This window comes from Pan paniscus, chromosome 20 (assembly GCF_029289425.2).
Source record: "Pan paniscus chromosome 20, NHGRI_mPanPan1-v2.0_pri, whole genome shotgun sequence".
Classification (NCBI taxonomy): Eukaryota; Metazoa; Chordata; class Mammalia; order Primates; family Hominidae; genus Pan; species Pan paniscus.
In genome coordinates this window covers 59,822,604-59,839,359 of record NC_073269.2, presented here as the reverse complement: position 1 = coordinate 59,839,359, position 16,756 = coordinate 59,822,604, and the positions used below count along the sequence as shown (strand labels likewise).

General features: G+C 44.8%; 1 protein-coding gene across 3 annotated transcripts in view; it reads left to right on the top strand.

Moving 5' to 3' along the window:
* Positions 1-2,911: 2,911 nt before the first annotated feature.
* The window catches only part of NLRP12 (NLR family pyrin domain containing 12), a 39,022-nt gene continuing 25,177 nt past the window's right edge, over positions 2,912-16,756 (top strand). For all 3 annotated transcript variants that reach the window (XM_003830145.5, XM_003830143.5, XM_008955557.4), the window contains exons 1-2: positions 2,912-3,390; positions 13,389-13,469. In XM_003830145.5, coding sequence (XP_003830193.3) covers positions 3,102-3,390; positions 13,389-13,469 — 370 coding nt within the window. In that variant the 5' untranslated portion in view covers positions 2,912-3,101. The remainder of the gene's footprint in view (positions 3,391-13,388; positions 13,470-16,756) is intronic.

Below are 16,756 nucleotides of genomic sequence, written 5' to 3'. Positions count from 1 at the left end.
AGGCCATCCTGGGCACCATGGTGAAACCCCATCTACTAAAAACAAAAAAAAAGAAAAAAAAAGGAAAATTGCATTCCTTGTCTTTAGATTCATTCTTGTGTTTCCAGAAATGGCACTAAGCCCAGAAGCGGCTATAGAAGTTGCCAATTCTCTCTTTTCCCCATGAGAAAGGACTATCTTGAAAGTGGAAGCATGAAGTAGACAGATGTGGATTCAGCTTCCCCCAAGCCTCGCTTCCGAATTCCTAGAAATTAGTTTTACCACCACCTGCAGCAGTGGCGTGGAAGGAGCCTGCGTCGTGAGCCACTTGAGGAAGCTCAGATGGGGTCTGTAGGTAGTTCAGGTTTGCCAAACCTTTCTCCGCCCCTCTAATGATCACTGCCATCCTCACACTCCCAGGATGCACCCACCGCCTGCCCTCACTCAGGCATTATCTCCATCTCCTGAAACATGAAGGCTTCAGCTTCTCGCTCTCCCAGTCCAGGCCTCCTCTGTTTGGTCTGCCTTCCACAAGGGCCTTGAGGAATCTTCCTTAACCCAGACCTGACTCCATCCCTCCCCTGCTCAAAACCGCTGCATGCCATGCAACAGAATATTAGTCCTGGAAAGGACTGGATGTGGGAGAATGTCTCATAAAAAGCTGTGAAGGTTTTTTTGGTTTTGTTTTGTTTCGAGACGGAGTCTTACTCTGTCACCCAGGCTGGAGTGCAATGGCGGGATCTTGGCTCATTGCAACCTCCACCTCCTGAGTTCAAGTGATTTTCCTGCCCTAGTCTCCTGAGTAGCTGGGACTACAGGCACCCGCCACCAAACCCCAGCTAATTTTTTTTTTCTTTTTTTGAGACAGAGTCTCGCTCTGTTGCCCAGGCTGGAGTGCAGTGGCGCAGTCTCGGCTCACTGCAACCTCTGCTTCCCGGGTTCAAGTGATTCTCCTGCCTCAGCCTCCCAAGTAGCTGGGATTACAGGTGCCTGCCACCAAGCCTGGCTAATTTTTGTATTTTTAGTAGAGACGGGGTTTCACCATGTTGGCTAGGCTGGTCTCAAACTCCTGACCTCAGGTGGTCTGCCCGCCTCAGTCTCCCAAAGTGCTGGGATTACAGGTGTGAGCCACTGTGCCTGGCTATGAAGGCTTTTGTGTGTGTGTGTGTGTGTGTGTGTGTGTGTGTATGTGTGTGTGTCTGAGGGGTCTTAATTGATTAGGAGCATGAAACAAAGTTGGCATGATGCAGGAGACAGGGAATTATAAACTTGCTCTTCCATCAGAATTCATAAATTCTGCTAACACATATTTTGTAGAGATGGGGCCTCACTATGTTGACCAGTCTGGTCTGAAACTCCTGGCCTCAGGTGATCTACCTGCCTTGGCCTCCCCAAGTGCTAGGATTACAGGTGTGAGCCATTGCACCCAGTCACATCTTCCTCTTACACTAACCCTCCTGTCTTCTTCTTATAAAGACTCTTGTGGCTGGGTGCGGTGGCTCACGCCTGTAATCCCAGCACTTTGGGAGGCTGAGGCAGGTGGATCACGAAGTCAGGAGATCAAGACCATCCTGGCTAACATGGTGAAACCCCATCTCTACTAAAAATACAAAAAAAAGAGAATTAGCCAGGCGTGTTGGCGGGCACCTGTAGTCCCAGCTACACGGAAGGCTGAGGCAGGAGAATGGCGTGAACCTGGGAGGCGGAGCTTGCAGTGATCCAAGGTCGTGCCACTGCACTCCAGCCTGGGCAACAGAGCGAGACTCTGTCTCAAAAAAAAGACTCTTGTGATTCCATGGGTCCTGCCCAGATAACCAGGATAATGTCCCCATCTGAAGTGCCTTCATTTGGTCACATATGCTAAGTCTCTTTTGCTATGTAGGGTGAAATGTCACAGGTTCTGGCCATTAGGACATGAATATCTTTGGGGACCATCATCCTGCCTACCACAGAGTCCCTCTCATGCCACTCTTGTGACTGAGAGAACAGAAAAAAAATAGCAGACCTACGTGGGGTCCTTAATAATTCTCCCTGAGGCTGGGCTCAGTGGCTCATGCCTGTAATCCCAGCACTTTGGAAGGCTGAGGTGGGCGGATTGTTTGAGCTCAGGAGTTCAAGGCCAGCCTGGGCAACATAAGAAGACCTTGTCTCTACCAAAACTACAAAAACTTAGCTGGGCATGGTGGCGCATGTCTGTGGTCCCAGCTACTTGAGAGGCTGAGGTGGGAGAATCGCTGGAACCTGGGAGGCGGAGGTTGCAGTGAGCTGAGATCACGCCAGTGAACTCTAGCCTGGGTGGCACAGTGAGACTCTGTCTCAAAGAAAAAAAAAAAAAAGCCAGGCACGGTGGCTCACACCTGTAATCCTAGCACTTTGGAAGGCCGAGGCAGGTGGATCACCTGAGGTCAGGAGTTCGAGACCAGCCTGACCAACATGGTGAAACCCTGTCTCTACTAAAACCACAAAAATTAGCTGGGTGTGGTGTCGGGTGCCTGTAATCCCAGCTACTTAAGGGAAGCTGAGGTGGGAGAATCGCTTGAACCTGAGAGGTGGGTGCCTGTAATCCCAGCTACTCAAGGGAAGCTGAGGTGGGAGAATCGCTTGAACCTGGGAGGCGGAGGTTGCGGTGAGCCAAGATCTCAGAGCCAGGGCCACAGAGTGAGACTCTGTCTCAAAAAAACAAAAAATTCTCCCTGGAAGAGGCGCAGTCGCAGTTTTGATAATACACTCTACCACACACACTAGTGAAATGAGGAAAACAAGAGGAAAGCGGAAAGAGAGTGACTGTTTTGTCAAGAGATCCAGGAAGAGACAGCAGAAGTGAAAATCTTTTTCATCAGCCAAGTGGCTCCTAGGATTTCTTAATCTCCCCCCGACTTCCTCTTCTCCACCCAGAACAGCCATTGGTGAGTGAGGCAGGGCAGGAGGGAACTGAAGAGTGAGAAAGCATTATTTCAGCAAAAGGTCTTTCCTCCCTCGCTCACTCCTCCAACCACTGGCTCAGCCTCTCCGCCCGCTGCCTGTGAATGATGCAATGGAAGGTATGCTGCGGTCGCCCTGTGTCCCGTGCATAGAAGCATCTCAGCCTCCAGGTCCTCTCCTTTGGGGCTCACGGCACCCCCATGCTACGAACCGCAGGCAGGGACGGCCTCTGTCGCCTGTCCACCTACTTGGAAGAACTCGAGGCTGTGGAACTGAAGAAGTTCAAGTTATACCTGGGGACCGCGACAGAGCTGGGAGAAGGCAAGATCCCCTGGGGACGCATGGAGAAGGCCGGTCCCCTGGAAATGGCCCAGCTGCTTATCACCCACTTCGGGCCAGAGGAGGCCTGGAGGTTGGCTCTCAGCACCTTTGAGCGGATAAACAGGAAGGACCTGTGGGAGAGAGGACAGAGAGAGGACCTGGTGAGGGGTAAGGAGGTGGCGGGACAGGCAAGGCTAGAATGCCAGCCGGGTCCAGTGACTCATACTTGAAATCTCAGCACTTTGGGAGGCTGAAGAGGGCAGATCACTTGAGGTGAGGAGTTCAAGACCAGTCTGGACAACATAGTGAGGCTCTGTCTCTACCAAAAATTAAAAAAAATTAGCCAGGTGTGGTGGTGTATGTCTGTGATCCCAGCTTCTCAGGAGGCTGAGGTGGGAGGATCACTTGAGACCAGAAGGTCGAGGCTGCAGTGAGCTATGATCCTGCCACTGCACCCCAGCCTAGGTGACAGAACGAGACCTTGCCTCAAATATTTAAAATATATATTTTAAAAATATATATATTTAAAATTATATATTTAAAATAACATATTTTAAATATATACATTTAAAATTATATATTTTAAATATATACATTTAAAATTATATATTTTAAATATATACATTTAAAATTATATATTTTAAATATATAAAATATATAATTATATTATTAAATATATATTAAATATGTATATTATATAATATATAAATATAGTATATATATTATATAAATATAGTATGTATATTTATTATATAAATATAGTATATTATAAATATAGTATATTTATTATACAAATATAGTATATTTATTATACAAATATAGTATATTATACAAATATAGTATATTATACAAATATAGTATATTATACAAATATAGTATATTTATTTTACAAATATAGTATATTATACAAATATAGTATATTATACAAATATAGTATATTATACAAATATAGTATATTATACAAATATAGTATATTTATTATACAAATATAGTATATTATACAAATATAGTATATTATACAAATATAGTATATTTATTATACAAATATAGTATATTATACAAATATAGTATATTATACAAATATAGTATATTATACAAATATAGTATATTATACAAATATAGTATATTATACAAATATAGTATATTTATTATACAAATATAGTATATTTATTATACAAATATAGTATATTTATTATACAAATATAGTATATTTATTATACAAATATAGTATATTTATTATATAAATATAGTATATTTATTATATAAATATAGTATATTTATTATATAAATATAGTATATTTATTATATAAATATAGTATATTTATTATATAAATATAGTATATTTATTATATAAATATAGTATATTTATTATATAAATATAGTATATTTATTATATAAATATAGTATATTTATTATATAAATATAGTATATTTATTATATAAATATAGTATATTTATTATATAAATATACTATATTTATTATAATAAATATAGTATATTTATTATATAAATATACTATATTATATAAATATACTATATTATATAAATATACTATATTATATAAATATAGTATATTTATTATATAAATATAGTATACTTATTATATAAATATAGTATACTTATTATATAAATATAGTATATTATATAAATATAGTATATTATATAAATATACTATATTATATAAATATACTATATTTATTATATAAATATAGTATATTTATTATATAAATATAGTATATTTATTATATAAATATACTATATTTATTATATAAATATAGTATATTTATTATATAAATATACTATATTTATTATATAAATATAGTATATTTATTATATAAATATACTATATTTATTATATAAATATACTATATTTATTATATAAATATACTATATTTATTATATAAATATAGTATATTTATTATATAAATATACTATATTTATTATATAAATATATAAATATAGTCTATATTATATAAATATAGACTATATTTATTATAAATATACTATATTTATTATATAAATATATATAAATAATAAATATTATATATTAAATATTTAATACATTATTAAAATAAATATTTAAAATACATATATATAAAATCCCTGAGCCTGGAAGATCTGGAATTTATATATATACACACACATATATATATGTGTATATATGTGTATATATATGTATATATATGTGTGTGTATATGTGTGTGTGTGTGTGTATATATATATATTTTTTTTTTTTTTAAGAGATGAGGTAGCCAGGTGCAGTGGCTCACACCTATAATCCCAGCACTTTGGGAGGCCAAGGTGGGTGGGTCACCTGAGGTCAGGAATTCGAGATCAGTCTGGCCAACATAGCAAAACCCCGTCTCTACTAAAAATACAAAAATTAGCCAGGCGTGGTGGCACACGCTTATAGTCCCAGCTACATGGGAGGCTGAGGCAGGAGAATCACTTGAACCTGAGAGGCGGAGATTGCAGTGAGTTGAGATCGCACCACTGTACTCCCGGCTGGGCAACAGAGTGAAACCCCATCTCAAAAATAAATTAAGAAAGAGATGAGGTATCCTTTTTTTTTTTTTTTTTTTTTTTTTTGAGACTGAGTCTTGCTCTGTTGCCCAGGCTGGAGTGCAGTGGCGCGATCTCCGCTCACTGCAACCTCCGTCTCCCGGGTTCAAGCAATTTTCTGCCTCAGCATCCCGAGTAGCTGGGATTACAGGTACCTGCCACCATGCCTGGCTAATTTTTTGTATTTGTATTTTTTGTAGAGATGGGGTTTCACTATCTTGGCCAGGCTGATCTTGAACTTCTGACCTCATGATCCACCTGCCTCAGCCTCCCAAAGTGCTGGGATTACAGGCGTAAGCCACTGTGCCCGGCCAAGATGAGGTGTCCTTGTGTTGCCCAGGCTGGTCTTGAACTCCTGGGCTCAAGCGAGCTTCCACCTTAGCCTCCCAAAGTACTGGGATTACAGGCATGAATGACCACTGCCTGGCCACCAATTCCCTTTTCTTTCATACTAATCCCTGAGCCTGGGAGATCTGGAATTCTAATTTACGTACACACACATCTATATCTATATAAAAATTTCAATTTTTATTTTAGATTCAAGGGGTACATGTGCAGGTTTGTTACATGGGTGTATTGAGTGATGCTGAGATTCAGAGTAAGATTGATCCTAACATGCAGGTACTTGAACATAGTACCCAATGGTGAGATTTCTCCCCGCCACGAGTCCCCAGTGTCTCTTCTTCCCATCTTTCTGTCCATGAGAACCCAATGTTTAGCTTCCACTTATAAGTGAGAACATGCAGTCTTTGGTTTTCTATTCCTGCATTAGTTTGCTTTGGATAATGGCCTCCAGCTGCGTCCATGTTACTGCAAAGAACATGATTTTGTTCTTTTTTATGACTGTGTACGGAATTCTAATTTCATCCCTTTGGTCTTTGTTCATGCTGTGTTCTGCCTGGAATATTCTCCATCTTCTTTGCCTGGAAAAGTATTACTTACTGAAACCTTGAAGCCACTACCTTCTCTAAAGTAAAGTATTTACTCCTCTTCCCCCACTCCTTCTGATTCCTCGCTCCCACCACTCTGGCTGGCTCAGAAACCCCACTTCTGTGCCTCCTTAGCACTCTTGGATTTCTTTTTGTTGTTGTTGTTGTTGAAACAGAGTCTTGCTCTGTCGCCCAGGCTGGAGTGCAGTGGCGCGATCTCGGCTCACTGTAAGCTCTACCTCCCGGGTTCACGCCATTCTCCTGCCTCAGCGTCCCGAGTAGCTGGGACTACAGGTGCCCGCCACCATGCCTGGCTAATTTTTTGTATTTTTAATAGAGACGGGGTTTCCCTATGTTAGCCAGGATGGTCTCGATCTCCTGACCTCATGATCCAGCCGTCTTGGCCTCCCAAAGTGCTGGGATTACAGGTGTGAGCCACCGTGCCCAGCCAACATGATTTCTTTTATTATATCTTCTATCTCATAAAATAATCACAGTGGGCTGGGTGCGGTGGCTCACGCCTGTAATCCCAGCACTTTGGGAGACTGAGGTGGATGGATCACCTGAGGTCAGGAGTTCGAGACCAGCCTGGCCAACATGGTGAAACCCTGTCTCTACCAAAAATACAAAAAAATTAGCCAGGTGTGGTGGCGGGCGCCAGTAATCCCTGCTAATCTAGAGGCTGAGACAGGAGAATCACTTGAACCCAGGAGGTGGAGGTTGCAGTGAGCGAAGATTGCGCCACTGCACTCCAGCCTGGGTGACAGAGTGAGACTCTGTCTCAAAAAAAAAAAAAAAAGAAAAAATATGATTTATACTCAGGCACAAGCTCAAGAGATAATACATGCAAAGTGCTTAACACAATTCAGAGCAGGTAGCAAGTGCTCAGCAAATATGGGCTATTGCTGAAGTGGCAGAGATGGCACTTGAGCTGTGGAATTGTTTTTTTAAAAATATTTTTATTTTTTACAAAAAATTAGCTGGGCGCAGTGATGGGCGCCTGTAGTCCCAGCTACTCAGGAGGCTGAGGCAGGAGAATGTCGTGAACCCAGGAGGCAGAGCTTGCGGTGAGCTGAGATTGCGCCACTGCACTCCAGCCTGGGGGACAGTGCAAGACTCCGTCTCAAAAAAAAAAAAAATTTTATCTTTTAGAGATGGGGTCTCACTATGTTGCCCAGGCTAGACTCAAACTCCTGGGCTGAAGTGATCCCCCGGCCTCAGCCTCTTGAACAGCTGGAACTACAGGTGTGCACCACAGAGCCCCATTTGAGCTGTGGTTTTTTGTTTTGTTTTGTTTCTGAGACAGAGTCTCACTCTGTCACCCAGGCTGGAGTGCAGTGGCACAATCTTGGCTCACTGCAAGCTCCGCCTCCCGGGTTCCAGTGATTCTCCTGCCTCAGCCTCCTGAGTAGCTGGGACTACAGGTGTGTGCCACCACGCCCAGCTAATTTTTGTATTTTTTGTAGAGATGGGGTTTCACCGTGTTGGCCAGGCTGGTCTTGAACTCCTAACCTCGGGTGATCCACCCACCTCAGCCTCCCAAAATGCTGGAATTACAGGCGTGAGCCACTGCACCCTGCTTGAGCTGTGGTTTTTAATGTCATTTCTCACCTGTTTTCTCTACTGTGACATGGACGCCTTCAAAGGCAGAAAGAGTGTTGACTCCCCTGTGTGATTCTCTGCGATTCCAGTGTCTGGCTGGGGCTAGGAACCGAGTAAACTTTGGTGAACATTTGCTGAATGAGTAAGCAAGCCCTGCCAATAACTGGATATACACAGTCACTTCTGCAAAGCTTAATGACTCATCGTTAATGAGGTGTGCCGGTAGTAGTGTGCTGGGAAACATCTCTGTAAAAAACAAAGTCTTTAATGACTCTGAAAAAACCAAAGGCACTTGTTTGTAGCCTTTCTTCCCTCCTTCCTTCCTTCCTTTCCCTTTCCCTTCCCTTCCCTCCTTCCTTTCTTTTCTTTTCTCTTCTTTTCTCTCCCTCTCCTCTCTTTCTCTTTCCCTTTTCTCCACCACCCAGGAGACGGAGGTTGCGGTGAGCCAAGATCCCGCCACTGCACTCCAGCCTGGACAACAAGAGCAAAACTCCGTCTTAATATACATACATACATATAATATATACATATATATATACACGTGTATATATATGTATATATACACGTGTATATATATGTATATATACACACATATATATACACATATGTGTATGTGTATATATATATATATATATATAATAGCCAGGCGTAGTGGCGCACGCCTGTAATCCCAGCTACTTGGGAGGCTGAGGCAGAAGAATCACTTGAACCTGGGAGGCGGAGGTTGCAGTGAGCCGAGATCACGCCACTGCACTCCAGCCTGGATGACAAAAGCGAGACTCCATCTCAAAAAAAGAACAGAAAAGAAAAAAGTATCAATTTACTTACTTGTCATATTGTATAATTATATCTAAATGGAAGTGTTACATAGTTATTTTAAGAAATGGAAATAATGCACAAATATAGAATCAAAAGTAAAGTCCCACTTTTCTCCCTCTTCCGCCTAAATCTCTCCCAGCATTGACAATGCATAACCATTTGCCGAGCGTTCTTCCCCGGACTGCATCCGTTTAGTCTACTGAGAGGCAGCTCAGCGTTCCCAAGGAGACAGATGTCTAGCTTTGCTCTTTCTGTCTGTGTGATGCTGGAGAATCGATATGCCCCTGGGCCTCCGTCTCCATCTGTAAAACAAGGGCATCAGACAAGATCGGCAGTTCTCGTGTTACTGTGCTTAAGAGTCTCTCGAGACCCTCGTGGCCAATGGGGAATCCAAGACCCTCAACCCGAGATTCTGAATCAGCAGGTCTTAGGCACCAGGAATCTGCATTTTGATGTGGCTGGTTCTCGCGGCATGCCTAGGAAACACTGAGGGAGAACATCTCTGAGGCCTTTTTCAGCTGCAATTTTCAAGAATTACCTTTTTTATTTTTTTTATTTATTTTTTGAGATGGAGTCTCACTCTGTCACCCAGGCCGGAGTGCAGTGGTGCGTTCTCGGCTCACTGCAAGCTCCGCCTCCCGGGTTCAAGCGATTCTCCTGCCTCAGCCTCCCGAGTACCTGGGACTACAGGCACCCGCCACCACGCCCGGCTAATTTTGTATTTATAGTAGAGATGGGGTTTCACCATATTAGCCAGGATGGTCTCAATCTCCTGACCTCATGATCCACCCACCTCAGCCTCCCAAAATGTTGGGATTACAGGCGTGAGCCACCGCGCCGGCCTGGATTACCTTTAAAAAAAAAAAAAAATGTGGCCACACCTATAATCCCAGCACTTTGGGAGGCTGAGGCAGGCAGATCACTTGAGCCCAGAAGTTTGAGACCAGTCTAGGCAACATGGCAAAACCCCTTCTCTACAAAATTGACCAGGCACAGTGGTGCATGCCTGCAGACCCAGCTACCTGGGAGGCTGAGATGGGAGGATCACTTAAGCCCAGGAGGTGAAGGCTGCAGTGAGCCAAGATCATGCCACACTACTCCAGCCTGAGCAACAGAGCAAGACCCTCTCTCAAAAAAAAAAAAAAAAAAAAAATTGTCAACCAGCGGCAGTGGCTCATGCCTGTAATCCCAGCATGTTGGAGGCTGAGGCAGGTGAATCACTTGAGACTAGGAATTCGACAACAGCCTGGCCAACACGGTGAAACCTTGTCTCTACTAAAAATACAAAAATTAGCTGGTCGTGGTGGTACATGCCTGTAATCCCAGCTACTCCGGAGGCTGAGGCAGGAGAATCACTTGAACCCGGGAGGCAGAGGTTGCAGTGAGCCAACATCACACCAGCCTGGACGACACAGTGAGACTCTGTCTCATAAATAAATAAATAAATAGTGCTAAAATACACAAAACATGAAATTTGCCTTCGTTTTCTTTTTTTCTTTGAGATGGAATTTCACTCTTGTTGCCTAGGCTGGAGTGCAGTGGCGCGATCTCGGCTCACTGCAACCTCTGCCTCATGGGTTCAAGCAATTATCCTGCCTTAGCCTCCCAAGTAGCTGGGATTATAGGCATCTGCCACCACACCCGGCTAATTTTTGTATTTTTAGTAGAGATGGGGTTTCTCCATGTTGGTCAGACTGGTCTTGAACTCCTGACCTCAGGTAATCCACCCACCTTGGCCTCCCAAAGTGCAGGGATTACAGGCATGAGCCACCGCGCCCGGCCTCCTCTTAACCACTTTTTCTTTCTTGAGATGGAGTCTCGCTCCGTCACCAGGCTGGAGTGCAATGGTGCCATGTCAGCACACTTCAACCTCTGACTCCCTGGTTCAAGCGATTCTCCTGCCTCAGCCTCCTGAGTAGCTGGGATTACAGGCACGCGCCACCGTGCCTGGCTCATTTTTGTATTTTTAATGGAGACAAGGTTTCACCACGTTGGTAAGGCTAGTCTTGAACTCCTGACATCAGGTAATCCCACCTGCCTCGGCCTCCCAAATTGCTGGGACTACAGGTGCCTGCCACCATGCCCAGCTAATTTTTTTTTGTATTTTTAGTAGAGATGGGGTTTCACCGTGTTACCCAGGATGGTCTCGATCTCCTGACCTTGTGATCCACCCGCCTTGGCCTCCCAAAGTGCTGGGATTACAGGCGTGAGCCACCGCGCCCGGCCCTCTTAACCATTTTTAAGTGTGCTGCTGAGTGTTGTACATTTACACTGATGTGCATTCAATCTGCAGAACTCTTCATCTTGCAAAACAAACTCGATACCCATTAAACAATTCCCTATTTTCCCCTTTCCTCTCAATGATAACCTTCTCCAATTAAAAATTTTTGAGTGGCGGGGTGCAGTGGCTCACGCAAAGTAATCCCAGCACTTTGGGAGGCCGAGGTGGGCAGATTACCTGAGGTCAGGAGTTCAAGACCAGCCTGGCCAACATGGTGAAACTGCATCTCTACTAAAAATACAAAAATTTTTTTTTGTATTTTTACCACCACCCGTGTGGTCATGGGTGCCTGTAGTCCCAGCTACTCGGGAGACTGAGGCAGGAGAATCACTTGAACCTGGGAGGTGAAGATTGTAGTGAGCTGAGATTGCGCCACTGCACTCCAGCCTGGGCGACAGAGCGAGACTCTCAAATAAATAAATAAAAATAAATAAATAAAATGGCGCCAGATGACTGAATCTACCAGAGCCAGCACTGAACAGAGGAAAGACAATAGTTTATTAGTCACACAGACTCACAGGGAAGGTGTCCCCATATGCCAAGAGGGTCACATGAAGCTACAGAGACTGTTGGGGGGGCGGGCTGTGTAGTAACAAGAGGGTGGGGTGCCTCCTGGCTCCTTCAAAAGGATGTTCTTTGCTTTCATGAATCATTTCATGGACTAGCAACCAGCAGGGAGGTGAAAACTTATCAGAGTGAGGACCAGATGGGGTGCCGCTGGCTCAGCTGATGGGCGAACTAGCCAGGTGGGAAGACTTTCTCATGGAGTGAGAGCATAGGAACTCACACTTAGGACTTTCAGGGGCCTTCTGAGGACCAAAGATGCCAAGGAAGGACTCGACATGTAGAATCTTATGATATATCCAGACAAAGGCCTTTTTTGGGCTGGGCACAATGGCCCATACCACTATTTCCAACACTTCAAGAGGCCAAGGTCGAAAGACTGCTTGAAGCCAGGAGTTCCAGACCAGCCTGGGTAACATACTGAGACCTAATCTCTACCAAAAAAAATATATATATATATTAAAATATTTTTAAGAGACAGAGTCGCCAGGCGCGGTGGCTCACGCCTGTAATCCCAGCACTTTGGGAGGCCGAGGTGGGTGGATCACAAGGTCAGGAGTTCAAGACCAGCCTGACCCACATGGTGAAACCCCGTCTCTACTAAAAATACAAAATAAATTATCCGGGCGTGGTGACACATGCCTGTAGTCCCAGCTACTCAGGAGGCTGAGGCAGGAGAATCACTTGAACCCGGGAGGCAGAGGTTGCAGTGAGCCAAGATTGTGCCACTGCACTCCAGCCTGGGCAACAGAACCAGATTCTGTCTTGGGAAAAAAAAAAAAGATAATGGATGAGATGTGGCCCAGAGCTGACAAGGGAGGAGTCCAGACTGACTCAGAACTTCCCAGTCAAAAAGATTGGTTGGGGAGGGGTGCAGTGGTTCACGCCTGTAATCCCAGTACTTTGGAAGGCCAAGGCAGGTGGATCACAAGGTCAGGAGTTCAAGACCAGCCTGGCCAACATAGTGAAACCCCGTCTCTACTAAAAATACAAAAATTAGCCAGGCATTGTGGCACACACCTGTAATGCCAGCTACTCGTGAGGCTGAGGCAGGAGAATCGCTTGAATCCAGGAGGTGGAGGTTGTGGTGAGCCGAGATCATGCCACTGCATTCCAGCCTGGGCAACAGAGCAAGACTCCGTCTCAAAAAAAAAAAAAAAAAAAAAAAAAAAAGACTGATTGGATGGACGGAGGTGCCAATGACCATGAGGGGGACCCAGGGAGGAGGGTGGGCTACAAGGAAGAAGGGATGAGCTATTTCCCACACACGCCCTATGCAGTCACTACTGAACATTCTGGGGTGCGGGTGACCAGGGAGTTATGCAGGCATTTCGACGTAATCGCAGCTAATATGACGCGGTGCTACTAGCCAGATGTGTGCTAGCTCATCTTCCACAATTTCTCTTCCAGATACCCCACCTGGTGGCCCGTCCTCACTTGGGAACCAGTCAACATGCCTTCTGGAAGTCTCTCTTGTCACTCCAAGGAAAGGTGAGCCTCAAGCCATGTACCTACATGTATTCGTCTACACAGAGCAGATGACCCCACGGGGTGTAGGCCAACCACAAACGCATGATTGAGGAATTCGTGGGGTGGATTAATGACACCATCAAAGGGGCAGTTTCCTCCTGTGTTTCAACTCATCAACCTTTCCACGTCAGCATTTTGTCCTGACATGTGTCATCTCATGGCTGAAAGATGGCTACCAAACCATCTCATACACGCAGGGGCAACAAGGGAGGCTAAGAGGCCAGGTACAGTGGCTCACGCCTGTAATCCCAGCACTTTGGGAGGCCAAAGCGGGCAGATCACCTGAGGTCAGGAGTTCAAGACCAGCCCGGACAACATGGCAAAACCCTGTCTCTACTAAAAATACAAAATTAGCAGGGTGTGGTGGAGCATACCTGTAGTCCCAGCTACTCAGAGGCTGAGGCAGAAGAATCACTTGAACCTGGGAGGTGGAGGTTGCAGTGAGCCAAGATTGCACCACTGCACTCCAGCCTGGGCAACAGAGTGAGACTCCATCTCTAAAAAAAAAAAGCAAAGAAAGGAAGGGTAAAGGCCTTCTTCCTCCCTGTTACCAGTCACACCCACGTAACCCACTGGTCAGTATTGGGGAATCTGCCCATTCTCAGAGCAACCACTGACAGAGGGGAACGAGGTTACTCATGACTGGTTTAGCAAAACCATAATTCATCCTCTGAGGCTTGTGAAGGGGCAGGATTCACCACTCGCTCGAGTCATGAATCAGCATCCACCAACCAAACAGAATCAGGTTTGCTGGCAGGGAAGAAACTGGGGTACAGTCTGCTGGGTAGACAGCAACACTGTTAACAATGCCACAAATGTTTCTGGCTATTTTTTTCAAGGGCAGCATGAAATGAATCTAGTCTCCAGCTCTACTAAAGTAGAATAAGAGTGGGTTCACCAGTTGGGCGAGGTGGCTCCCTGCACTTTGGGAGGCCAGGCTCTGAGACCAGCCTGGGCAACAGAGCAAGACCCCATCTCTACCAAACAAAACAAAACAAAACAAAAAAAAACGAACATTAGCTGGGCATGGAAACTTGTGCCTGTAGATCCAGCTACTCAGGAGGCTGAGGTGGGAGGATTAGTTGAGCCCAGGAGGTTGAAGTTGCAGTGAGCCGAGGTCACGCCACTGCACTCCAGCCTGGGGGGAGTGAGAAAGACCCTGTCTCAAAAAAAAAAAGGCGGGAGAGGGGTACAAATATTGTATGATTCCACTTATCTAAGGCACCTAGAGTAGTCAAATTCAGAGGCGGAAAGTAGAAGAGCAGTTGCCACACCTGGCATGGTGGCTCACGCCTGTAATCCCAGCACTTTAGGAGGCTGAGGCGGGCGGATCATGAGGTCAGGAGATCGAGACCATCCTAGCTAACACGGTGAAACCTTGTCTCTACTAAAAATACAAAAAAATTAGCCAGGCGTGGTGGCGGGCACCTGTAGTCCCAGCTACTTGGGAGGCTGAGGCAGGAGAATGGTGTGAGCCTGGGAGGCGGAGCTTGCAGTAAGCCGAGATTGTGCCACCGCACTCCAGCCCGGGCAACAGAGCAAGTCTCTGTCTCAACAAAAAAAAAAAAAAAAAAGAATAGCAGTTGCCAGGGAGAGGAGAAATTATGAGTTAATATTTAATGGATATGGAGTTTCTGTTTAGAATGATGAAAACATTCTGGAAATAGACATTGGCGGCCAGGCACAGTGGCTCACGTCTGTAATTCCAGCACTTTGAGAGGCCGAGGCGGGCAGATCACTTGAGGTCAGGAGTTCGAAACCAGCCTGGCCAACGTGGTGAAACTCCGTCTCTACTAAAAATACAAAAATTAGCTGGGCGTGGTGGCGGGCACCTGTAAATCGAGCTACTCAGGAGACTGAGGCAGGAGAATCACTTGAGCCTGGGAGGCAGAGTTTACAGTGAGCCGAGATCATGCCACTGCACTCCAGCCTGGGGGACAGAGCAACACTCTGTCTCAAAAAAAAAAAAAAAAAAAAAAGAGATATTGATGATGATTGCACAACATCGTGAACTTAGTGTCACAGAGTTGTACGCTTTAAAGTGGTTAAGATGGTAAATTTTTTATGTATATGTCACTACAATTAAAAGTACACGTATTTGTTTTGAAAATTTTAGTATCAAACTCAGATTCTTTTTTTTAAGCTTCTCTCAGGCAGCTATCATGGGCCTCTGCTGGCATCCAATACCAAGGGATGCATTTGTATCTAGGCCAGGGTTTCTCCACGTTGGCACTATTGGCATTTCGGGGCCAGAGCGTTCTTTGCTATAGGGTCGTCCTGTGGTTCCTGGGATGTTGAGCAGCACCTCTGGCCTCTATCCACTAGGTGGCAGTAGCACTTTCCCAGTTGTAACAACCAACCCACTTGTCCCGTTGCCAAACGTCCCCTGGGGGACTGGGGGACACAGTCACCCCAATTAAGAACATTGTTCTAGATTTTTTTTTTTTTTGAGGCAGAGTCTCACGCTGTCGCCCAGGCTGGAGTGCAGTGGGGCGATCTCTTACAGGTGTGAGCCACTGCACTTAGCCCAGGGACTGCATTTCTAACCAGATTGCTGCATGATATGTATGCGTCTTAAAGTTGGAGAAGCACAGCCAGGCACGGTGGTTCATGCCTGTAATCTCAGCATTTTGGGGGGCTCAGGCAGGAGGATTGTTTGAGGCTAGTAGTTGTAGACCAGCCTGGATAACACAGCAAGACCCTGTCTGTATTGAAAAAAAAAAAGTTTGAGAAGCACTGCTCCCAAGTTATCTGTGCCCCCTTTGTTTTCTCTTTCTTTTGTTTTTAATAGAGACAGGGTCTCACTATTTTGCTCAGGCTGGTCTCAAACTCCTGAGCTCAGGCGATCCTCCCACCTGGGCCTCCCAAAGTGCTGGGATTACAGGCGTGAGCCACCGCACCTGGCTTGTGCCCCCTTTGAAAAAAGGCAGATTCATGTCTGCACTATCTGGTAATGTACCCGTTCTATAAATCCTTTGCTGAAAGTCACTTTGTGGGGCTGGACACAGTGGCTCATGCCTCTAATCCTAGCACTTTGGAAGGCCGAGGTGGGCAGATCATGAGGTCAAGAGATCGAGACCATCCTGGCCAACATAGTGAAACCCCGTCTCTACTAAAAATACAAAAATTAGCCAGGCCTGGTGGCATGTGCCTGTAATCCCAGCTACTCGGGAGGCTGAGACTGGAGAATCACTTGAACCCAGGAGGTGGATGTTGCAGGGAGCACACCATTGCACTCCAAGCTGGGC